This window comes from Miniopterus natalensis, chromosome 2 (assembly GCF_054644295.1).
Source record: "Miniopterus natalensis isolate mMinNat1 chromosome 2, mMinNat1.hap1, whole genome shotgun sequence".
NCBI classification, from domain to species: Eukaryota; Metazoa; Chordata; class Mammalia; order Chiroptera; family Miniopteridae; genus Miniopterus; species Miniopterus natalensis.
The window spans coordinates 185,759,020-185,784,546 of NC_142082.1; the positions used below are offsets into that span (position 1 = coordinate 185,759,020).

Below are 25,527 nucleotides of genomic sequence, written 5' to 3' on the forward strand. Positions count from 1 at the left end.
GCAGAGCGTGTCCTTGCCTTCTGCTGGGGTCACATTTGAGGACATAGCCTCCTGTGTTTGGGGGTGTAAACCAGAGTCTCTTTCCCAGAGAGCCTGTAGTTAAGTATCCACCTGCTCAGCACCGACCCTGACACCCTCACGAGGAGCCTTGAGGTTGTGGGGCACGTGTCAGACTGTGACAGAATGTGGGCGTGGACTGAGCAAATGGCCTGGCCTGCTGTCCTCATAGCGCATCAGGGCACTGCAGCTTCCACAGTGTGGCTTACGTCCCCTCCTGCCAGTGTCACAGTCGGCTCCCAGCAGGAATGTCACAGTCTCCCAGCAGCACTGCCCGGGCACCGCTGCTCTTTCCTCACTGGGAGTGTGAGCCAGACAGTTCTGCGCGCGGATACGTGGCTCCGTTCTATTACCTTTATTACACATCAGTGTCTCTGCTCGAAGACTCGGAATGAAATGCCGTCTCTCCCCAGAACAGATCAATTCCTCAACTAGATGCCGGTCCCGGGTAACGGCTGTGATGAGGAAGCTGTCGGCCGTTTTCTGCAGGCCTGCTGGGCCCACGCACCCCACCCATCCTCATGGACTCACGGGACAGCCTCCGCCCTTCCTCTCACCTCAGTTCGTCCACTCACCCACGGCTTTCTGAGGGAAGCAGTGTTTCTGTGAGGACATGAGTGGTCGGTTTTGAAAGGCGGCCATACAGGCCCACGTGCGAAAGTGACAAGCTGTGGCTGTGACCTTGGAGATCTGCCGTGTCTCACACGTTCCTGCCCCGCGTCCTCCTGGACAGGCATCTTGTGGCTGGTGTGGGCACAGGCCCTGGCCCAGAGCCTGGCCTCTATCCTTTGCTCTGTCTGTAATCCTGTCCACTGTCGTTTGCTGTGGGTCGTGGTGGTGCAGATGAGTCCAGAGGGAGCCTGAGACGGGCCTGGCAGTCGCCTTGGGAAGCCCTCATGGGCTGGGTGCTGGGACGGCAGCAAGCAGGCTCTCCTGGACATTCAGCGGAGGCTTGGTGCACTGTGGCCAGGGCCTCCATCGTGGATTTGTTTCTGAGACACGCCTTCCCTCCCCCTGCATGGTGCAGCACCAGAGAAGACTCTGCTAACTCTGCACCCCGAGGTCTTCCTGCTGCCTTCCTGTTGCCCCATGTTCAGCTCTGCCATCCTGTCCCTGGTGCACAGCTCTGGGCCCCAAGTCTTCTCTAGCTTACCTGTTCCCTAAACCACATTCTGCGAACGAGGGGTGGGCAAGCCCAGGAGCAGGCCTCTGTGGCGCTCAGAGGCCTGTGCTCGCTGTCGCGGGGCTGGGCTTTGTTCTTTCTCACCCTTTGCTTGACTAGAGAACTGAAACGTTCCCCTGAATCAGCCTGTTCGAGGCACCCCAGGTGCCGAGGTGTCCACTCAGTTCTCCACCCGCGGAGGCTGAGAGGTTCCCTTTCTCAGGGTCTCAGTGGATGAGAGGACACTTGCTTCTGGGCAAGTAAGCCTGAATAGCGCCTGGCCCTGCGTAAACAGCGTGCGTGCTTATCCGAGACAGCGGGATGCGTGGTTTTCCTCTTTGCAGTGCAAATCCTGGGATATAGTGCTTTCGCATATTTATTTTTATTTTTAATCAAGAAGACAGAATTTTCAGTCCGCAGCCCTCCTGTTTGAAGTCCTGAGGAAAGCCTCTGGCAGAGACCACGGCGGCTTCTCCGCTGGCCCACGTGGTGGACACCTTCCTGGCGCCTTCACAGCTGGGTACCGCCCTCCCGCCGCACAGGGATTATGGAGAAATCCTTCCAGCCTGGAAGAGAACCTAGTGACGCCTGTCGCTGCTTCAGTGCGTGCACGTGCCCACCCCAGTGACGGGGACTCCCAGGCGCAGCGTCACTACTGACCGAGAGCGTCTGCCTGGGGTCACTGCGGACGGGGGAGGAACCTCTCAGCACATCCATGTGCTGCACTGGTGTCGGCACATCGGGGGGCATGCCTGGAGTCCAGTCACCTGTTTTTCAAGATGTTCGTCACGCCCATGGAAGGCGGCAGCAGAGCCGGTGGCTGGTGCCCCTTATCGCTCTTCATGACTCACTTCCTGAGACACCACGTGACCAGTGAGCGTGGCCACCTCCCCGGGAGCAGGGCTCGCTCTCTCCAGTTTGTTAGCCCGGATGCCCCTGTGGGCCCTGAATCTGGACCGAGGGTGGCTTCCCCGTGAGCAGGGGCCCCGAGGTGCCTCACGTTCGTGGCGCCCACCCCGCCAGCTGGGTACACGCTTTAGTTCCCCTCGGCTGCATTGGGCAGAGAGGAGGCCAGGCTCTCAGGACACTCAGAGCCGGTTGTCTGATGAACAGCGTTGAGGCTCTGGGTTGAACCTTCTTTCTGTCTCTCTACTCGCCACCGACCTCATGCAGGGGATGGCGCAGGCCTCACCCCTTCTGCAGCTGCTCCCTCACAGATTTGCGTGCAGAGACCCTGATAGATGCCTCAGCACCGATGGATGGGGAACCCCCTTCCTGAGGGAGTGTGCCTGTGTCCTGTGGGGTCAACTCCGCGTCAGGTTCTGGTTGTCCCGTGGCCTGTGCTCTCTCGGGTCCAGGCCTGCTCTGCGGAGGGTGATGGCCATGCCCAGGGTGCTGGTCCTGGAACCCAGAGCGAGTTCATGCACCCACCTGGCAATGTGGGGTCATTTCAATGAACAGGACAGTCTTTAGTTCTGGTTTCAGTCTGTGGCCGCCTTGCATGCCCCTTTGACAGGCTCTCCAGCCTGCCTTACAGTGGTGCCTATCTCTGGTCAGGGGGCTGCCCCATAGGTGGGTGGTGCAAGGCAGCTGGTTGGCTGCTCTGTCTGGGTCAAGCTCCTTCAGGCCCAGCCTGAGGCAGGGTCACCTCCTGCCATACCCATGGGGAGGGGCCGGGGGCTCACCCTTCCCTGTAACCACTGCAGGTGGGGCTTTAGGTGGAGCTCATCTGGAAGAAGAGAGTTAGTCTTTACTTTGTCTGGTTAGGTCACTCCAGTGACAGATGCTTTAGAAATAAGCATTTACTTTTCCAGAGGTCTGCTTGCCAGTTTATGTCAGGAAGGTGTTCCGACCTCGCAGGCACATGTCAGAGCTGTGTGTTTCCCCAGTTCATACAGACACCTCCTCACGTGGGCTGGAAGGAGAACTGGGGCCTGGCTGGGGCGGCCTTGTTTGCCTGTCACTCACTCCGGCAGCTCCCCCCTCTGTGGTCACTTGTCTGTGTTTCCTAACTTTTCTCTTGCACTTGTTTATTTGCCGTTTCTAGAACTTTCTTTGGGAGAACCGAAAACAGCAATGCACTTTTTTCAGGGATGCCTTTCAGGACAGGGCACCATGGAAGGTGAACTCCGGGAAGAAGGGCATGTCTGTGACTTGGGGAGTTAAGGAAAAGAAAAGTGCAGGAGGAGGGCCTCAGCAATGCTCGGAGGCCCCACTGAGAGCAGTCAGCACAGAAAGTCCCCGTTCTGGGTCAGTCTGGCAGCGTGCACCTGCTTCATGGGACAGTCCCACCTCTCGGGCCCTCACATGGGACGTCATGGCTGTGATCACCGGAACTTTGTTTCCTCAAGTGACCCCTTCAGGATTCCATAGACATGGAGCTTCCTAGAGCCCGAAGTTGTCCTGACTGGCTGCTGACCACTCGCTCAGCAGAGGCCTGGGCGGGGCCGCAGGGACTTGGGCTGGGAGTTGCCCTTGCAGAGCTGAGGATGGGCGACTTTGTCCCTGATGGGACGTCCTGCGCCAGCGAAATGCGGGTCAGTGAAGCCTGGTTCGTCTCAGAGGCCCAGCTGTCCTCATGTGCCCCAGACCTGGACCCAGAGCCCAGGGCCATGCCTGCCTGGCACTCACTGGCTGGGTCTGTGAGGAGGTAGCATTTTCCTGGGTGAGGTGGAGGTTGTCTTTTGGAGCTGGCAAGCTCATCTCTTCCTCTCCAGACCCCTCCCAGGACTCTAGCCTGTGTGTAGTGGGCCTGCCCTGGCCAGGAGAGGTGCCTTGGTCTGTTGGCCAGGTGGGGGGGGACCCCAGCTCTGCCACTGGCCTCTTAGGCCAGTGCTCTAGTCTGTCAGGTGGCGTCGTCCTGGCCGTCCTGCTGGGTTTGGGGAGCAGGCTTCCCGGAGGTCCCTGGTTGTCTGAGCAGATTGTTCTATGGTGGGCGCAGACGAGGTGCCTCCTGACAGCCCTGTGTTTGTATCTCACAGAGCAAGTCCACCGGCACCTGGAGCAGCATGAGGTGAGGTACCTGCAGTTCGCCTTCCGCTGGATGAACAACCTGCTGATGAGGGAGGTGCCCCTGCGCTGCACCATCCGCCTGTGGGACACCTACCAGGTGAGCTCTGCGCCCTGCTCGGGTCTGTGTGGCTCGGTGCGGCCTTGAGAGCGGCTCTTGGTCGGTCTGCGTCCTATAGGGTTTGTTTGCGCTGTCTCATCGTCTGAGTAGGTGTAAAGCAGGGAAAGAGCTTCTTGCTGTGTTTGTGGCTGAGCTTCACTCCAGCTGCGCTGCGTAGGGTCCCTCCTCGTGCTCACTCACGGTTTCCATGTGGCGCGGGTACTGGGTGGGGGGATGGCGCAAACACTCTGGACTGTGGTTGTGGGTCTGTGGGTCTGAGCCACATCCGCCACAGCATTCACACTCTCACTCTACACTCACACTCACGGTGCCTGTGTTCCGAGGTGCTTATAATAAAGATTTTAAAACTCACCGACAGTTGGTGCAATGTGACATCTCTCCTCTCTCGTGAGTCGGGAGGTCACAGTTTTTGAGTTTCTAGGTTCCTGGCAGCTACAGAACTCCTGGGCACTAATGTTTACTGGGACATAAAGCCGTTCCTTGGCCGTTTGGCTGAAGTGGCCGACAGCCTGGCGCTGTTGGCTGGATTCGGGAGCATCTTGGGAACAACTTAATCTCCCCTAAATCGAGAGTGCTGCCCATCTGTGCTGGGCCAGGCTGTTCAGGACTCGCCTCTCGCTGAGTGCAGAGCTCCTGTGACAGTCCCCATCATATACGGGCGAACTAGGTGTCAGGTGAACTAGGCGTCGGGTGAGCTAGGTGTCACGTCCATCACATTGTGAGGAGCCAGGGCATGGACTGTGTCTAGGTCCTCCACTCGCCAAGACACCTGATAGGTATTAAAATTTAAGTGCAGGTGTGGCATCTTTACTGAGTTAATTTTCCTGAAATTAACTTTTGTCATGAATTGCCTCATTTGTACTGTGGACTCATTCCTGAACTGATGTCCCCTGGTCATAAACCCTCTCACATCTTAAAAACGGGAGTATTTTTATTTTACAGGCCCAGGTAACCATGAAATTGTGTCACATCTTTGGCACTGGGAGTGCACAGTGATCACAGGATGGCACCTGGCAACCACTCTCCCCTAACCCGAGTGTGCATTAGCTGGGCCACAGGTTTTGGGCTCTTTAGCCCTGCAGGCGCCTTGGGGATGTGTGTCCACAAAGGTTATTGATAAGCACCTAATCTGTCCCGGGCCCTGGACTAGATAGTGGCACAGAGTGAATGGAGTGCGTTATCTCAAGCATGAAAACTCACAATCAGAAATTGCCCAACAGCAGGGAGGTGGCCCATGCTTCCCAGTGCAGAGCATGATCCACCCTGGCCCTGGCCCTGGTGTGGCTGCCGGGGCGGCGTGGCTCTCCAGCTCCAGGGTCTCGGCTGAGGGAACGGGCTTTGCGGCCTCCACATGGCCCAGTGCACTTTCCTCTGCCCCCAGCCCTGGCCCGCGGGGATGCATCACCCTCCTCAGCCGCCGGTGCCTGGGCTTTGAGGACTGAGTGAGAGGAGCTCTGGGCGAGTTTCCTTGGCTGCGCAGTGCAGCTGTGGGGCTGAGCGCCTCGTTCCTGGCCCCGCAGCATCCCTGTCTACCACGGCGGGCTCCGGTTGCCTGTGCTGCTCTTCCGTCAGCCCTTCCCTGACACGCTTGGCCTGTGGCCGTAAGGAGGCCAGCAGGATCGCCGTCCAGTGCGTGAGAGCAGGCATGGCGGTGACAGGGAGGCGATGACATTGTCTTCTGAACGCCAGCAGGAATCCCCACATTCTCATCTCATCAAAATAAACACGGTTTTGCCCGGCCCGGTGTGGCTCAGCAGTTGAGCATCGACCTAGGATCCAGGAGATCCCGGTTCGATTCCCGGTCAAGACACATGCCCGGGTTGCAGGCTCAGTACCCAGTGGGGGGCGTGCAGGAGGCAGCCGATCATTGACTCTCTCATCATTGATGTCTCTCTCTCTCTCTCCCTCCTTTCCCTTCCTCTCTCTGAAATCAATCAAATATATTTAAATAAATAAATAACTATAGTTTTATCCTTAAGTACCAGGCGCCTGGTAGACAGGACGTGATTAGCAGACCAGGGTTTAGGCAAGTTCATGTCTGGCGCCCCTGTCTGCTCCTGCTCGGGTGACAGGCAGCGGTAACAGAAGCCAGGTCCCGTGGGCAGGAGCCCCGTGTCGGAGGCGGGCACAGCAGCCCACGGAGGCCCGTTCCCGACACCTGAACAGAAGGGGGCCGTAGAGCAGTGGCGGCTGGGCCCGCCCCAGAGGCGTGTCCGAAGGCAGGCAGGGCGGTCCTGGAGGGATGTGTCCTGTTGTCTGGATGCTGCTGCTTCCTTTTCTTGTGAGTGAAAGGACGTCCACTGCAGGACCAGTGGGGGAGGAGACGGGCGCGGAGGGGTCGAGAGATACAGATTTCCTGAAGGGCAGGAGACCACAGTGTCTGTTTGTGCTGAGGGGCATCGGAAAGTCAGTGGGCTCAGGGTCGCCTGGCTGTGTGGGGTCGTCGGGGTTCCACAGAGTTGAGTTTGCTCTCTAGTGCTGGGAAATGCCACCGGCTTGGATGGGACTCACTGGGCCTGTAGGTCGCTGGGGCAGCATGGACGATTCACAGGGTAAATTTCTCCAGTCCGTGGACGCCGGGCGTCTTCATTTGTTAGCGTGTTCAGTGGCCAGTGCACAGATCACCCCCCTCCTCGGGGGAACGTGCTCCCACGTATTGTACTGTTGGTGCTGCATTTGTAAGTGGGGTTGTTTTCTCAGGTTCTCTTTCCGCAGTTCAGTTAGTGCGCAGAAACGCAGCTGAGTTTTGTACGTTGACTTTTTCATCCTGCAGTGTGCTGAGTTTGTTTATCCAAAGGAAAGGGAATTATCTGAGAGAGATACCTCACTCCGTGTTCATAGCAGCTCTACTCACAGTAGCCAAGATGTGGAAACAGCCTGTCTGTCAGTGATGAATGGGTGACTGTAGTACACACACGTTCACACGCTTACACACCCACCCACACCCACACCCAGGCACATACATGTACATACCCACACCCACGCACACACACGTACACACATGTCCACACTCATGCGCACACGCGTACACACACACACACGTCCACACCCACACTCATGCACACCCACGTCCACACCCACAGTCAGGCACACACATGTACACACACACATACACACATAAACACGCACACATGCGCACAGGAATATCATCCAGGTAAAAAAGAAGGAAACCCGTGAGCGTGGCCCAGGGGCCTCAGGGGAGCAGGGGAGGAGGGGAAACTGGGCTGTGTGAGGTCACGGACGTCAGAGAGACTCCAGAGCAGCGACCCAGTAAAAGGTTCTGGAAGATGGAGTGCCCTACGGTGGTCTCTGGGCACAGGGGGGCTGTTCAGCACTTGAAAAATGTCACCAAGGAGCTGGTTTTTAGACATAATTTTAACTCGTTGAAACGTGCACTACCCAGGCCCTGTGGCCAGGGGTGGGATGGGACTGCCCTTGTGGGAGGGGATGGTGCCCCCTCTAAATGAGGGGCGCTGAGGGCGCCACAGCACAGTGATTTTACTTCAAGGGTAGGGAAACTTTCTTCTGCCCAGTGAGTGGTGCAGGATGGCTTCATGCAGTTCCAGGCTTTTATTAAATTCCTCCTGGCGGGATCAGAGGCCACCGCTTTCTGGTTAAGACACCTCCACTGCCCCATCCCAAAGCGCGTCTCAGTCGCCACTCCGTGGGTGCTGTCAGTCACAGAACAGGAAGCAGGGAGCTTGTCGCCCTCGGCCTTGAACCTGGTCACTCACACACTGCCCATCTGGGGCGCCACCTCCTGAGGCAGGGCACTGCGCAGGGCCCTAAGCAGACCCCGGGCCCCAGCACATGCCACGTGAGGGAGGTGGCATGAGGGCCGTCAGTCTGTTGGGTGTTTCATCCCAGTGAAGTTCTGAATTGCCTCCTGTGATCCAGGGGGACTGGGTCCTGTCTAAAGGAAAGGAGGTGTTTGGACATTTCCCAGAGCCCCAGTGGACGCTTGTCTGCGGCCCCTTGGACTCTAGTGGAGCAGAATCCATGTCCTAGCTCAGCAGGGCCCGCCCGCATAGCTGTGGACAAGCTTGCTCCAGAGCTTGCCGTGGGATCACTGCTGGGCATCGGTGAGGTGTTGCTTGTGCACACCGGGCAGGCGGCTCCTGTGAGGGGCAGGAAGTCAGAGTTAGGCCCCTGGCCACGTGGGCGTCGCTGCTCCCTGTTGCTGTGACCCAGGAGCCGAGCAGCGTGGCTGTGGGCCAGCAAGGCTGCCGGTCGGCACGTGGCCCTTCAGCATCTCGCTCAGTGTCCACGTGCTCCCCAGGCTGGGAGGGTGGGGTGGGGGTGGCTCAGGCTCTGCCCTCTTTTTGCTGCTCAGTCAGCTGACTGTCGTGTTCACAGCCCCAGGAGGACCTCTGTCCAGAGCCAGGCTCTGTCCCCACCGGTGGTCTGAGTGCTCTCACCGGCATTGCCCTGCCTGCCTCCCCCAGGCCCGTCAAGCTGGACTTTCTCTGTGGAAGTGGGTGAAAGGACTCACCCCCGACCCTTACACGAGGGAGCGGATGGCTTTTGGCCCCGGGGATAAAAGAAGATCAAGGAAGCAGGAGGGCCCTGGCTGAGGCTGCCCCAGCTGCCCGGGTCTGGCCGCTGCTCCGGGAGGAGTGGTCTGGGAGCCAGCTCCTGTAGGCAGGTGACCGTGGACGCCTGGGGTGAGCCTGCCACTCAGATGGGGTGCACGGGCCATTTTATTACTGAGCGCTTCTGACGTCACCCAGGCCCGGGCAGTGTTGTCCTGGACAATGTTGTCAGGTGACCTTGGCTCTCTGCTGGCCCTCGGTCACTGCACAGATACGGGTGCGGTCCCCTGTGCTCCCGAGGCGGGTGTGCTGCAGTGGGTCCAGCGAGGGCCGGGAGGGGCGGCCTGGGTGTGGCCCCAGCACACCTGGTTTCTCTCTTGCTGAGACTGTGCCCCCGTACCAGGCAGAGGGCAGAGAGCACAGGGCAAAGGGCAGGGTAGGCATGTGTGATGATGGCACTGCCAGGCCTCAGGCGGGATGGGGGAGATAGGGTCCCAGAGGGCACTGGGAACCCTTTCTCCACTGCCGCCCCACCCACCCTGTGCCCTGCAGCACCCACAGCCCCCACAGCACCCATGGGAGCACAGGGACATTGAATTAGAATAGCCATGTCCTCACCTGTCTCTGCCACCTAGGAATGCCCTGACGGGGTCGGCAGGGCGATCCTCACTGCCCTCTGTGCCAGGGGCACCTGTTGCTCCATGTAAGTGAGCCTGGGATTTATAGACTCCTCTGAGGTTGGTGCCGCCTGGTAATTACCTTCCCCTTATGTGCTGGGGAGAAATGAGAAAGTGGAAGTTAACCTGAGGTTGCTGTCAGGAGCTTGGCCTGGTGTGTCCTGAGTGACAAGGTCTGCAGCCCAATTTCCTGTGACCTTTAGTTAATGACCACAGGGAGAAGGCGGCCATCTGCCTGGGCCCAGAGTGATCCCTCAGAGGTGCCTGGGGCTGGCTCTCCTGCCTGGGCCCATAGCCCCCAGCCCACTCCCAGCAGGCCCCCTGCACTGCCCACCTGCTCGCACAGCCTTTTAGTTCTTCATCAGCTGCTGCAGGAACTTTAGAGGGAAGAGGACCCCCACCCCCATCGCCCGTCCAGCACAGTCTGTGGGCCGAGGGTGGGGTGGGTTGACCCTGATCTCCCTGGAGGGAGTGCTCAGTGCAATAAGGGTGATGGTTTTTCTCAGAGTGACTTTCGGACGCAGTGGACAAGCGCCCCAGCTCACGGGACCTGTCTGGTTCCATCTTGAGCACCCTCTTTGCCAGGCACCGCCCGGCCCTGCGGTACCGGGAAGCCTCAGGAGCAGCCAGTCTGAGCGGCCCGCGCGGGGCGGGTCCTGGTGCTGATCAGAGCCCTCTTCCAGGGGGCATCTTCTGGCCCGTCGGTGAACAAAGCAAGCAGCTCCACACAAAGAAATATCTAAATATGCATAAGTCCACGTTATTAAAAAATTGCAAATTTTTATTTCTTGAGTATTCAAAAGTGGAAATACATATGCAAATGCAATTTAATCAGCCTGTTCTAACCTTTCAGCATCCAGCTGAGGGCTTTGTGGTGGCAGCTTTCTTCTGGGGGACACTGGGGACACAGCGCCCCCCTGCTGTGACCTCAGAGCCGGGCTTTGTTCCCTGGCCGAGTGGGTTACTCCTTGTACACTCGTGTGTCTGCCTGTCCCTCTCAGCCCCGACTGTCAGTTGTCAGTCATTTGCTGGGGGTGTGGGGTCGGGGGAGCAAGGCGCTGGCAGGCTTCCCTCTCTGACCCGGGCCTGGGCTCAGACCCGGCTCCTCCGGAGTGTTGCTCAGTGGCCCTGGGCGAGCCCATGGGCCTGTGTGGGCCTCAGATCCTCTCCGGCTGTGGGTCGTGCCCAGTGCCTGCACGTGCACACGGCCTGTCTTCTTTAGGAGGTGGTGTGGGCCACTGGCGACTTGGTTGGGGTCTGAGGTCTGCTCTCAGACGCCCCAACAATAAGAGAGCACTCAGCACGGTGCCTGCATTGTGGGGCTGGTGAGGGTCCTGCGGTGTTTCTCACAATGGGCCTGTGTCTTTCCCCTGACGTCTGGGTGAGTCTGGTTTGAGAAATGTCTTCCCTGAGCTGCACCTCGAACCGCTTCTGTGGGGCTGGCGGGAGGGTCAGACTCCCCGCCTGCTGCCCCTGAGAGGTTGGGCTGCCCCGGGCTGACAGAGCCCCTAACGCGCTCCTGGAAGGTTTGGGGGCATGTAGCTCAGCCCGGCCAGCCCCAGAGCCCAGAAGTGAAAGTGAGACCTCGTCTCCCAGATGGAGAGAGGGCAGCCCGCAGGGATACTCCGGGAGGGACCATATCCTTGGGATACTCCAGGGAGGGAGCCCTGGAAATACTGGGGAGCACAGTCCCCAGGGAAAGCTGAGGCAGGGGCAGGATGGGGTGTTGTGTGGTGGTTTTCTCGGGCTCAGTAACCACAAACAGCCTAAAGTGGCATCACTTCCCCGCAGTCCTGGAGGCCACGGGGTGAGGTCCGGGTGTCGGCAGGGCTGGCTCCTGCCCGAGGCTCTGGGGGGAAGCTGCCCCTGCCGCTCCCCTGGCTCCAGTGTCACCTGCAGTCCTGGGCGTCCTTGGCTTGCAGCCGCGTCACTCAAGTCTCCGCCTTTTCGTCACATGTGCCCTGCCATGCTGCCTGCGCCAACCCCCTTCTCGTCCCCTCTTGTGAGGACTCGGCCACCATTAGGAGTCTGCCTCCTCCCCGTGACCTCACCTTCGCTCCGCCTGCAGAGACCCTGCTTCCCAGTGCGGCCAGGCTCACGGCCCCAGGCTAGGATTGGGGCGAGAGCTGCTGCCGGCCCCGGCTCGCGGCAGCGTCACTGGCCCTGCCGTGCTGATCGGCACACGGAACAGGCCAGGCTCTGCTCCTTACCGGCACCTGTGCGCGCGGGGCCACGCGTGTGCCAATGAACGCAGGACCAAGCCGTGGACGTCCCTGTCCAGTGTCCGCACAGCCTGGGCTGTTAGGCTCAGCGTGGTGGTTGATGCTGGGGAGGAGTAAATGGTTCTGCCTGATCCGTTTCACCCGGTGGCATTTTGTTTCCGTACAGAATTGGTAGCACGTTTTCAGGGAGAAATTTCTTTCTTACTGGTGAGTGCACCGTCACGAAGCAGCCGCCGGGGCTTTGGGGCTGACCTGCCCAGTGGGGGAGAGCTGCCCCTTCCCGCTGTCGCCGTCACCCTGCGGGGGGCGCTGGAGCCCCGGGCACTCGGGCACTCGCAGTCACTGCGGGGCCTGGTGCTTGAGGTGTCAGGCATGAACTGTTAATTAAAATTCACCCAGAATAAATGTTAACTCTCCAAGTGTCTTTAATTTCCTCCTTGCAGCCGACGTGCCTTTGGAAGGGTGCACTGTGCCCGCTCATCTCCATCACTGTGAAGAGGCCGTTCCTAGGGGCTGCATCAGTGTTTCATTAAACGAGAGCGCTCTCACTTACAAATTACGGTTGCTTTTGAGCCTGATTTTGGCTCCTCAGTGACGTGAGAATTTAAAGTGTTCCATCTCCATCTCCAAAGTTGCCAGCACAGGCGCGGGCCCTGCTCAGTGGCTGGCCTTCTCCCCAGAGCAGGTGCGCCGCGACCTCTGAGGGGCTTCTCCTGTCGCCAGGCCGGCCGCTTGGACCTGCAGGGAGGCTGGGGCGAGAGACGAGTGCTGCTCAGGATTCCCTTCTGCTGCTGTGGTTCTCCATGGAGACTGAGCAGGGCCTTCCCTTAGAAGGCCGAGCCGATTGACGGGTCTCTGCAGGGGACCTCAGCCTTTCCCTCTGGTCCTAGGGCCTGTGAGGTTGGGGGTCTCTGACTCTGCATGAGCTGAGGAGGAAGGAGGCCATGCTGCTCTGCCCGGAGCCCTCCCTGGTGGAGCCAGGCTCCTAGGGCCCGATCTGGTTCCCCGGGTGCAGGAAGCAGCTGGTTACTGGTGTCTCACCCTCCATGAATGCCCTTGGGTCTCAGGTGAGGAGGCCGTGGCTCCTCAGCACCTTGAGTTCTGCTCGGAGGTCCTTGGCCGGCCTGCTGGTGGGTGGAGGAGTCCGGGGAAATGCTGAGCCCATTGTGGACCCACAGAGCTAGAGGACTTTGACACACCTTGGGACCATGCCCAATGGACACAGGATCAGGGAAAAGTGGGCCTCCTGCACTTGGCGGTGTCACACGGACAGGATGGGAAGGACAGGAGTTTGTTGAGGACAATTCAGGGAGGTGACTGACTTCAGAAAGGTTGTCATTGTGACACCCCAACTTTTTGGGAACAGCTCCAGCAGGTAAATAAGCCCAAGGTGTGCGTATGTGTGAAGCTCATGGTCGCTTCTCAGAATAGAGAGAAACACCCCAGATACAGGAAACAGGTCACCCCGTGCTCAGGGTGGGGAAGTGTGGTGCCCTTGAGCCCCTTGTGCCAGGCAGCAGGGGAACTGGTACTCCCCTGGGTGCTGTTCCTTGGGGTGCCGTGGGGCATGAGGCATAGCTGAGGAGGGCATGCAGGGGCCTCGCATGGCTGCCCGCCGCAGCCTCCCGCCACCCAGAGTGCCCGCCTTCCTGGGGTCTGCCCCAGGCTTGAGTGGTCTCCAACCCTGTCCTCGGGCGGACGGGTGGCGCCCTCGCCCGCTGCTCTCTCTTCACCCGCTCGTGTCGCAGGGAAATGTGATAATGGATGAATATCTGTGGAAATGGATATGATAGTGTCCTCTTTAATGAGCTCACAATTTCATGCCAAAATCTCAGCAGTGCCATTGTTTGGAATGAAAGGAGACATGCAAATGAGGCCAGGGCTCCGATTGTGTCAGGAACAGTGCCGGCAGCCTCTCCATTGGGCCATAATTAATTCTCCATCAGCCGGTTTCCCTGGGAGTGAACTGGAAAAACAATTAAAATGATACATGAGGTAGAGAGTTTAGAAATTCAAAAGGTGAAGGCAGGAATTAGTTTAATACGTAATTAGACATATTATTTGTGACTGTACATTTTTTTAAACGTGGTTCGCTGAGGCAGTAGGGTCCTATTTTTAGCCCCGGATAACTAATAAATACCATTTTGGGCTGTTTTTCAACTCAAAAAGGCTCATAAATTTTCTTAATGATATTAAGTGGCTAATTACATTGTACATTGTTAAAATAACTCCTATTGCAAAGTCTAATAATACAACAAAAGTTGCAAAAGCAAGTTTTTAGAGGAGCTCATTTGACTCAATTACCTGGTGGATTCCCGGCATTGAGATCTCACTGAAAGTTCCAGCAAAGAATCCACAGGTTGGCGTTACTTTATTGCAAATTTGATCCAGAAGGTGAGCCTGCGCACCAGCCTGCTGTTGGTGGAATCGGCCCTGGTGGAAGGCGCCCCCCGGAGCCCAGGCTGAGCACTGCGGTCACAGTTCTCGGGAGCAGGTGATTTAGCAGAAACTTCCTGCCCTGCCCGAGGTGCACCAGCCCCGTGCCGTGTGACCTGTCAGACACACGCGTGTGAATCCACAGGGCCTGACCCCGGGTGAACGCCGCCCCTACCGTGTCAGAGGCTCTGCTGGGAGGAGCGGTTGTGCCCCCATCCCAGATCCTGGCACTGCTCCCCTGAGCGGTTTCCTGGGATGCCCTGTTGCTTTGAATTCCACACTGGACACAGCCTGGCAATTCCATTCCTGGGAGTCTTGCATATAAATGTTTGTTAAGGTTATTGATGTTAAATTTGAGCACTATACTTGGGTGTTAGTTTTTTTTTCCATTTTAGAAGTCAGTCTTCTGAACTATTGGAGAAAAGAGTAAAAACCATAATAAGAAAAATCCCCTTTGTCCAAGAACCCACACGTGCCAGCTGCTGTCATGGCCCGCAGCACATGTCAGCTCCTGTGGCCCCATCACCCCTCAGGCCCCGGCCCCGTTTTCCAGTGGAGCTCTGGGGCTCAGCCGAGGGACATTCCTGCCAGAAAGCCATGACGGGTCAGCACTCAGTCTTCCCACCAGATCCTGCGAGTCTGTGAGCTGCTTGTGTGACCTTCGGTCAGTTCATGACGGTCCTGTTGCTTTTTGGTGATGGCATTGGCCACTGTCCCCTGCCCCCTGAGGTGCTGGACTCCGGGTCTGCTCTGGCCTGCCCAGCCCGGGGTTGGCTGCACCCATTTTCTCTGCTTTTATGGTCTCCAAATAGAAACGGGAAACCCTCAGCTCAAGGTCAGAGGCAAAGGCTCCAACCTGCCGTTTCCGCTGTTTCCTTCTGAATGACACCCGCCAACTAGTCGCCTGAGATCGGAGCCGTCTGCCTGGAAGCGCGGTGTCTGCTCTGTGGCCGTGGTTCATGGGATTCTGGGAAAGAGGACAACCAGCCGGCTCGGCCCCATGAGTACATTTGGATCTCTGAGCTCAGGGAGCCAGCGTGGTGCAGACAGTGTCTCTGTCCGTCACTCCGTGTGTGAGGGCAGGAGCGGTTGTGCCGTGCTGGGCTGTGAGTGTGTGTGTGTGCTGGGCCCAGCATCCTTCCCCGAGACCGGCTGCTGTGCTGGGGCTCATGCGGGGAGTGACCCTGCGTCCCCGGGACTGTAAGAGTGTTACTGTCTAAAAGCTGGCATCTCAAGGTGGGCAGGTGCCTCGTGGGTCCAGAGGCCCCTGGTGCAGGCAGACAGGTGTGGACGTGGAGGGGCTGGCGGGGCAGAGGACTGGTGGGGAGGGCGCCCAGCCTCCCTGGGAATTAGGAGGAGAGAGAGGCTGCCCAGCTGCTGGCGGGTGGCAGGACCATACTAAGCCCAGACCACCCCACTCCCTCGCCGGCTCTGTGGCCCGAGGCAGCCGTGTTGAGTCTGAAAGGAGCCACTAAGCTGTCCTCACGACGGTGGTGACCCTCAGCAGGGCAGAGCCTGGCCCCACGTTCAGCGGAAGTGAGGTACCGAGTGCAGCAGGGTGGTTTCCGCTGTTCCTCTGGCCCCCAGCGCGTTGCCTAACCCTGTGGGCACCTGTGGGGCAGCAGTGCCCCCGCTGCCACCCGCTGCCACCCGCTGCACGCTGGGCCAGGAGCCTCCTGGGTAGCACTGCCCGGCTGGCCTCTGGGCTGCGCCCTGCACAGGGCCTGCACTGACTCCAGTGGCCTGCGTGGTAGGTGGAGGGTGCCTGGCGCCCCAGTCTGAAGCGCCTGGTGTCCTGTAGGGCGCACTTGGGAGCACCTGGCGGAGCTTGTTCCGGGGGCGGTGCGGCCCTGTCCTCCGGCCGCCGCGGCTGTGCCTCGGCGCTGCGTCTCGAGGGCCGTGCGGAGCCCACTCCTGGCTGCAGGCTGCCCCACACAGCATGAAGGACGGATGGCTCTGGGCCAGGAAGAAAGCTTTCTGGGTCTGGGTCAGATCTGAATGTGAAATGGAACGTTCTAAATTTATTAAAGGCTTTCTTTTGGGGTTGGTCTATGCAATAGATTTCCTATCCCTCTCAATCCTCTCTTAAAATTTAATGCTGCCATAAAAATGACGGATAAGAAATTATTCCAGGAAAAATGAGGCTGAAAGACTCCCCGACTGTCGAGGCAGCGGTGCAGACGTGTGAAGAAACGGACGTGGCCCAGGAACTCACGGGACGGCGCTGCGTCATGTCGTCCGGGCCGTGGGGGGCAGCGGGGTGCGGAGGCCCAGGCCGGTGCTGAGCTGCTGGCGCCTTTCCTGGCTCGGCCAGAGCTCACTGTGCAGCCTGCCCGCTGGGAACCCCGTGGGTCCCAGCAAGGAGTGGGAGGGCCGCCCCAGCACCGAGGCCGAGGGGTCCCACGTGACCGGCACCCCCTCGTGCGCCTTCCAGAGTCCTGTCCACGCGGTGTGAGCCGTGTGAAGCTGTGTCCTCACCACGGGCGGCCAGGGAAGGACCCCGACAGCCAGACCGCAGGCTGCGGGCGGAAGAAACGTGCACAGGCGGGACCTTGGCGTCGCTGCAGCGGTCTGAGGCGGGTGGTGCGCGTCACTCCTCACTTTCCAGGGAGGCTTGTGAAACGCAGAATTACGAGAAACGGTGCAGATCTGACATCCCGTGTAAAGCAGTAGAGGCGCTGGTGCTGGTGATGCCGACCCCCTCGTCCCTCGTCCCTCGTCCCTCGTCCCTCGTCTCTCCGGGGGTGACGGCCTGTGAGCCAGGCAGCAGGGAGGGGAGATGGCCCAGGTTGGCTCGTGTGGTCCCATTTGTTCTCCTGTGACGTGTGTCGCTGCATCCACCAGGGGCACTTAGGAGAGGGGACTGGCCGGTTGGAAACGTCCCCATGACGACGCAGGGGTTCTGGAAGCAGCACGCGTGGTCAGTTCCGTTTCGGCCCTTCCCAGGCAACCTCCGCGTCCTGCACAGAGGCAGGCCCGCCGTGAAATGTGTCTTTCGTTGTCCTGAGCTAATCCCCTTAAGTGAGTAATTCACGTTTCGTGTGGGTTTGGGAAAACAGATGCACACAATCTGTCTCATGCCCTTTCTTTGCACATTTAGTGGGTGCTCCCTGGAGGCTCTGAGAGCTGACTCCTCGGGGACGAGCAGGCCCTGTAAGCGGTGCCCCAGCTCTGTTGTCCTGCTGGTCCCAGCACAGAAGCTCCTGCCACCCGGTGCTGCCCCCTCTGCCGCGCCTGGTTGTCCGTGGTGGCACCTGCTGCCCGTCAGATGCAGCCCAGAGCCTAGGCCGGCTGTCTGGGACCTCGGCCCTCTCGCCCATCGCACACCAGCAGCCTCTGTGTTAGCCTAGGCACCCCGGGGACGCGGGTCCGCGTGCCTCTGCTGTGATGGTGGGGCGGCTGCGTAGCAGGCCGAGCTTTAGTGTGGATACCACAGAACCCCCAGAACTGCCAGATGCTGACGGGCCAGAAACGGGTTTGGGGTGCAGGGAAGCAGGGTTGGCCCAGGCCCAAGAAAACGTAGGTGGAAGGGGCAGGGCTGCCCGTCTCTAGCTTGGTCTCCAGACACACTTGGGGCAGGAGATAGACTGTGCGCCCCTCACAGGTGGGGGGTGCGGGGCTAAGGCGCTGAGGTAAAGCCAGGGCCCTGCAAGGCTGGCCCCTTGGGCGCGGGGCGAGCTGGAGGGAAACCTTGCTAGCCTGGGAGACGGCTGCTGAAGGGCGTGTCAGGCCAGGCTCTCAGGTGGGACGGGGCAGGATGTCCCTTGTCCCGGTCGACCCAGAGCCACGCTCCGCGTTCGGATGGACAGCTGTGCAATCTGGAGGCTCACACTGAGCAGTTAGCGCAGAGATGTTAAGGGCTGTTCCTGTCATTGGAACAGCAGCACAAACATACCTGGAGGCTTTAACTTTCTGTCCCAGTGATGGACAAAACGAATCGACCAAAACTCAGTAAAGGTGGAGGAGACACCGAAATACCAGCGTCCAACAGCCGGAGTGCCAGGCACCCCTCCCTGCACACGCGCAGTGCCCAGCGCCTGGCGCGCCCGGGATGTAGGAGATGGAGCCACACGGCCTTCCTGCCTCGCCTCGCAGACTGAGTTAGAAGTCAGCAGGAATGCGCCCGAAAAGCAACGGCACACCTCTGAGGGACCTTTGGGTGCAAGGTTTTGAACTGAATGACTGGTAAAAAGTAACGTCTGAATTTGTGGGTTGCAGCCAAGGCCGTGCTGGGAGAGCTGACATATTCCTGTAAATTCGGCATCAGAAAAGAAAGACTTAAAATCCATAAAGTCAATAATTTTGCTTTGCATCTTTAGAAGCTTGAAAGAGAAGAGGGAATGAACCCACAAGTGATCAGAAGGAAGGAAATAAAAATGCAGAGGGCAGAAATCAATGAGAGAGAGCGCGCCCGCGCCCCCGCGGGATGGACAGGTCCCTTGATGGGCACGGTGACCCAGCCTTGCCCGAGAAGCAAGAAGCCCGGAAGACCCCTGCCCGTCAAGAGCGGCACCTGCGCTCTCCGCGCATCTCTCCTCTCCGCCCCTCGGCGCATCTCCTCCACCCGTCGACGTAACTGAGACACCAGAATGAGACAAGGACGTTGGAAAGAGAGGAGGTGACCGGCCGATAGCCCCCCTTAGTAAAGAAGCAGGTCCTCGGGGAGCGTCAGCAAATCGAGCCGGGCACTACGTGAAAACGAGCCTGTCGTGACCAAGCGGGCTTGTCCCAGGCATGCAGCTGGCTTGGTGTTCCCGCCATCATCAACCGCCACCAGGACACGGGCGAGAGCAGGGGGGTTGCGTCCGACGACACAGGCGGAGTCAGCACCCGCTCGCGGCAGGAACTGTCCGTAACCCAGGAGCAGAGGCAGCTGCCTCAGTCACAGCGGGCGCGTGCAGCATGCAGCTCGCATCGCGTCCCCGGGAAGCCAGCCGTGCCCCAAGTTCACGTCACGTCCCCAGGAAGCCAGCCGTGCCCCAAGTTCACGTCACGTCCCCGGGAAGCCAGCCGTGCCCCAAGTTCACATCATGTCCCCGGGAAGCCAGCCCTGCCCCAAGTTCACATCACATCCCCGGGAAGCCAGCCCTGCCCCAAGTTCACATCACGTCCCCGGGAAGCCAGCCACGTGCCCCAGGCTGACAGCAGAGCGCTTGCTCTCACTCCTGTGCTGAAGGCCTGGCCGGGCCGGCCCTGAGTGGAAACGCCAACAGGTGTAAGGATCGGGAGGGGAGAGCGGGCCTGTCCTTGCTGGGGACGTGCCAGGAAATCCCGAGGAGCCCACCAGGAAGGGCGAGCTAACGGAGGTGCTGGAAACAGTTAACCTGGGAAAGTCGGCTGTGTTCCTCCGGGTTAGTAACGAACGACTGGAAGATGGAATTTGGGGACCAGCACCATTTATAATAACGTGAAATTCATAAACACACCTTGGGGTGACATCAACTAAGGGGGCTTCAGATTTTGACACTAAAATTGCAAAACATTGTTGAGAGGAATGGAAGAAATGTATGGTGACAAACACTGTGTTTATGAATTGGAAGATTTAATATTAAAATACTCTCCCAAATCGACCTTTAGAGTCAGTGCAGCCCCAGACTCCTACCAAGCTTTCCTGTAGAAACTAACAGTTTATTCTGAAATGTACATGGAAATACGACCTACGATAGCAAAATTTACAAAATTTCGTAAAGAAAAACACCCCAGTGGCGGCCTCGGCGTCCTGAGCTCCAGATGTTCTGTAAAGCTACCGTGAGGGAGGCGGTGGGGTGCTGGCCGGCAGACCCCGCAAGGGTGGGCCAGCAGAGTCCCGAAGAGCTGGGAGGCCCCAGGAGGGAACGTGCCCCCCGCGTGTGACCGAGGGCCCCGATGGGGGCCACAGAACAGCTCCTGCCGCTCGGCGTCACAGACGCCCGTTAAAAACAGACAGTGACTCAGTCGTTCCCCAGCGGACGGTGTTGTGAGTAAACCAGCAAATCCTCGGCGGAGGACTCGGCCTCCCCAGCCGCAGGAGATGCAAGTTGCACCACAGGGAGCCGCGCACCCACCAGGACGGCTGAGACGAGGGAGCTGCCGGCGCTCCCGGGGCGCGTGCGGAGCCCTCCACAGGACGGCGGGGTGTCAGCGGCGGCGGTTTCTTATGAGAGGGAACACACACGTGCCCGGGGGGCACGTCAGCAAAAGCCACTTCTAAAACGACCTCGGCGTTGCCTGGGGACGTGGAGGGGATGCGCTATCCTTGGCCCAGGTGTTCTGCCGGGTTAGACGCCCCACTCACTAGCCACATGTGGCTCTTTAAATTAGTATTAATTAGGTTTAAAAACATGGAGAAATCCAGTGGCCTGGTCCCACCAGCCGCATTTCACGGATGCAGCCCCTGGGGTGGCTGGTGGCACCGTGGACGTGCAGACGTGGACAGGTGCGTGCCTGCGGGTTGTTCGGGCGACGCTGCTCCGAGCGTGACGCTTGACCGGCGCGCAGCGTCACCGGGGGCCGCGCTGGACATGCTGGCTCCTGTGCCCTATGCCCCTGACCGGGCGGCCCTCAGGGTGGTCGTGGAGCACACGGCCCCGGGAACCTCTGCTCGGAGAGACTCGGGGCACAGGACTGAGCTGCCCCCGGCGCAGGACGAGCAGCGAGGGCCCCTCAGCGGCACGGGGTGGGGTGGACCACGGCGTTGGGCGGGGACGACTCCGCCACCTGCGGGTTCGTGAAGCCATGGAATGCACGTCGCGGGCAGAGTGGAGAATGGTCCTTAACTCAGAATCCGCTCCGGCTTCGCTACCTACTGTTCAGCTGGGGGAGGGGACAGTTGAGGTGAGACGTTGGGGGCGGGGTCCCCTCCACAGGTCAGAGCCTTGAGGGGGAGTCACCTAGCGAGTTAGTGTCTTCCTGAGCAGCGGGTGGCCGGCCTCGTTCCGGCTCTGTCGAGCCCTCGCCGCCGCCTGCCTGTCTGTGCCGACTGGCGGAGGGGGCGGACCGTCAGAGCGTTTGGTCACGAATTAAGTTTCCCTGGAAGCAAAACAGGTCACTAAAAATATTTTAAATACCTGCAGATTAGATGAATATTTCCTGCATCTGACCTTAATGTGTATTTGTCCAATTTTGCCTGAATTCTCCCTCTCAGCATTTATTCCCCTTTTGGGGACGTGGCAGGATTGGAAGTGACGTGTGTGCAGAGCTTTCCCATCAAACCAGAGCAGAAGCAAACCGGAGCGATGACACTGCGATTCGGCAGGACCAAGGGAAACTATACCAAGTTAGTTAAAGACACGCTCTCATTGTAGGAGACAGTGTTTAATGTACGTGTCCTAAGTCACGGAGGTAAGGAGCCCCGAAGCCGCGGTCTGAGAGGAAGATGGCGTAGCCGAGAGCGCAAAGTCCCCCTCGGCAGAGCGAGGCGTGGGGCAGAAAGCGTGGCCGCCAGGGACCCGAACAGCGTGGCTCGTGTGGTCGAATGAATGTTTGTCCATGGGACGGGAGGCAGCCGGGCTTCGTGTGGAATCCCCAGGGCCGTCGCAGCCATGCACACGGGAGCACGTGTCCACGTGCACATACGTGTGCCCCGGGGAGTGTGCGGCGTCGGCCAAATGAACTTCCACTTAAACAGCGAAGTTGAAGTCGCGCTCGGATGAACCCTCTGAGCTCGGCGCTCAGGGACAGACGTGCCCGGGCCTGGCAGCACACGTGACGCATGGGACCCACGGACCTGTCATCGCCCACGAGTCACGTGGGGAGCACAGGGCCCCAAAGAGCTGACCGTTACGTCCTGTTCATGTGAGCGAGAAACGTGGTCCCCACTGAGTGGATGGTATGGGACCCCTCTGCCGTGCGCGGATCTACCCTTATCTCAACGGTAAAGAAGAGCAGTGTGACCCTTGTGGCTACATTGACGGTGAACGTGCAACAGTGTCGTGCGGGCGGCGCCTTCCCGCCCCGGAGGGCCGTCGGGCACGACTGTCCTGGGCGCCGCCCGGAGGCGGGCGCTGGTGGTGGGTGAGGAGCGGCGGGCGCAGGGACCCCGCAGGGGGAGCTCGTGCTTTCACCTGCTGGGCCGGGAGCTGTGTTGGAGCAGCAGCGTCCGCCGTGTCCATGGCGTATTCGCTGCGGCCCTGTTTGTAGCCGCACCGCGGGTGCCCCCGCACGGGGCTGGGGGAACTCTGCGAGGGCCGCAGGCTGGCGCAGCGCAGGGCGCAGGGGGACGGGTGCGCTGTGTGCCGTCGTGCGTCCCCGCGGTTCCCCAGAGGGGCCAGACGCAGACACCCTGACTGGTTGGTCGGGAGAGGATGGGCGTGAACGTGCGTGTACACGCAGACACACGCAGACACAGACACGTACACCCACCCACATACAGACGTGCACACAGACACGCACAGGCACGCGTGCGCCTACGTACACAGACACACAGACACACAGAGGGGTGCGTGTACACACAGAGACACGCAGACACACGCAGACACAGACACGTACACCCACCCACATACAGACGTGCACACAGACACGCACAGGCACGCGTGCGCCTACGTACACAGACACGCAGACACACAGAGGGGTGCGTGTACACACACACACACCCCTTTTCCCGAGCACGCGTGTATTTGCTTATATTACAAACAAAACAGAAACATCAGCAAAACAATACACCAGAGCCCGGTGGCGGAGGCCTGGCCGCGGAGGGGCCGCAGGGGCGGGGCGGCCCGGCGCCCGCTCGCACTCTGCTTCAGTTGTCACTGGGGCCAGCGTTGCCTTGCGGAACCGCACGGCCGGACCAGACCCAAGCGAGGAGCTGTCCAGCGGCCCTTCAACAGCAAGAACAAAACTAGCATTAAAACTGAGCCGAGCGACGTCGCGTTGGCGCCAGAATCCCACAGGGAAAAATGGCTTCACGCAGACGTGAGCGATCAAACAGCGGCCCTCGTGGGCACACCCCAGGCACAGAGAGGTTCCAGGACATTTAAAACCTATTCAGTCTTCAGACTGTCGGTAATAACAGTGCTGCCTCAAAGCTGTTATTTATAGACACACGTAGGTACCAAACGCACATATTACCATAAGTACATATATTAGGGGGATCAAGTAATTACGATAATATAGGAACTAAGGTTTTCAACATGAGAGAATCAATCATAAAATCAAATAAGTAAGAACCCTGTAATCTCAAGTATGAATTAAGACTCCGTATGAACCCGGCTTTCTCTTTAAAAGGGATAAAAGTGTATCTTGTAGCCCCCGCTGCTGATCGGGCCGCTGGAAACCGTGCCCTGCAGTCTCCACAGCCCTTCCCACGGGAGAAACCGGGCTCCTTGGAGAGACCTCGGGTTCCAGGTCGAGGCCCACGAGTCGTAGAGAAAGCCAGGGGCCTCTCCGAGTCCTGGGGTCACATCGGAGCCCAGCTGAAAGGGGCTCCCGCTGGCCGGCAATGGGAACATTGAGCGTGGGAAGGACTGTTGCGCGGTGGATGGAAGCGTAAACGTGTTCAAGTCCGTGGTTCCGCAGCGATTCCTAAGTACACCCTCGCTGCTCCCTTTGAAGGCTGCGAGGGCCTCAGCTGGTGAGTAGGAGGAGAGACCCCCGCAAGGGCCGTGCCTTTCTGGCCATCAAAGGCGTTTGAGGGAAGTGACTCCGTAGGGGGAGAGGCAGCTCTGGGTGTGGAGGGAGTGAGAGAATCGCGCGGTCACTCCGGGGTGGCGCTCAGAAACCGTCAGCCAGCGGGGGACTTCCTGATGGACGCGCCCGGCGGCACCTGACCCACTCGCCCATCGGTCATACGTGTATCAGCAATTTCTAAGTATTTCAGTATTTTTTATTATTTTATGTTTTTCTCTTGTAATTCGTGGCTTTAAAATGTTCATTTCAGTTAGGAGTTGCTGCTACATGAGGGCCACCTCCCAAGCCCCAGAGCTGGGGGCAGCCCGTGGCCACCCCCTCTCCCAGCTCAGCGCTGTGGGTGCTGATGACTCAGGGGGAGTTTGACGGGCTGTGACCTTTGTCATGTAACCACCAGGAATGTTCTCAGACGTGGACAGACACATGCCAATAAGTGTCAGGCCGGCGGTAATGGGGCCCGGCGTGGAGACAACGGGTCGGTGACTGCAAGGTGCTGGCGGGCGCAGGCTCGTTTATGCGCCAGGGCTGGGCCCCACACGAGCGTGATTCACGGCTCCGTCACCAGCCGGGCCAGACCCGGGGCGCGGGGCGCGTGTGAACACCAGCCCTCTGCATTTCTGGCGGGCGGCGGTGGCCGCGGTGGCCGTTGATGGATGTTCAGAGGAAGCTGCAGCGAGATCTGCTGGCGCAGCGGAAGCGGTCGCTTGGATCCGAGCAGAGGGTGGGAAGCAACACCTGTCACGTGAACGGCCTGAAAAATGCACCCACACAGCTGCGCAGACACAGAAATTCCCGCCACCAGGGGCTGGGGGCTGTATTTTAGCGCTAGAAATTACAAGGGAAGCTTAACGATGCCATTAAAGGTGAAAAACTGCTCCTTTTATTACGTTTTCTCCGCCAGAAGAAACAGAAGGGAAACTGCTTCTTTGCCTTATTTCCTGCGCTTTAAAAACTGCACCTCGTGCCTGAGTAATCTGCCTTTAGTTAATCTGTAGACATTTTGGACTTTAATATTTTTGTTTTATAAGCAAAACTGGTTCCACTGGGGAGCCTGAAGTGCACTTTTAAGAAAACGCGTAATGTTCGGGGCGTCTGGCTTTTCCCCTGCGGCCCACCAGTCGCTGGAGCAGAGGCGGGAGGAGGGGCAGCGCCTGTCCTGTTGCCCATCCTTGAGCTTCCCCAAAACCAGGGCCGGGGGCAGCGGGGGCCCCGTCTTGAAGGGAGGGTCCCAAGGAAGGCGGGCGGGGCCCGGCTGGGGGCTGCCTCAGCCGGTGCCCGGACCCGAGACAGCGCTGAGCAGGGGCCGTCCAAGGTCGTGAGGTCAGAACCAGGGGTGGGGCCACCTCGGGCCACGGAGCCTGAGCGCGGACCTGGGGCTGGGCCACAGCACCGTGGTCCCTCCAGACGGACACATCCCTTGCTGACTCCGGAAAGACCATTCAGGTTCGTCCCAGTCTCTCTTTCGATCACGCACAACCTCAAGTTCACAGAAGAGTGTCGCTGGTTCAGGAACCGCCGTGTGCTGCTACCCAGCTCTGTCGAGTCTTCATTTCTTTCCCATTTTGCTTCAGCTCTTTCATTTCTTACTTAGAGATTAAATTTTCCTCGTGCCACTGCAGTGTCCTCTTTCCTGCAGCGAGGCTACCTCACTCTTGGACACGCTGCTGCATCTGTGCCACACGGGCTGTTTCCGGAAGCAACACAGCAT

At 59.1% G+C, this 25,527-nt stretch overlaps 1 protein-coding gene across 1 annotated transcript in view; it reads left to right on the plus strand.

The window, feature by feature from the left end:
- TBC1D22A (TBC1 domain family member 22A) overlaps positions 1-25,527 on the plus strand; it is a 147,576-nt gene that overhangs the window by 102,166 nt on the left and 19,883 nt on the right. Inside the window, exon 11 of the mRNA XM_087814029.1 lies at positions 4,201-4,328. Within this exon, the coding sequence (XP_087670155.1) occupies positions 4,201-4,328 (128 nt within the window). The remainder of the gene's footprint in view (positions 1-4,200; positions 4,329-25,527) is intronic.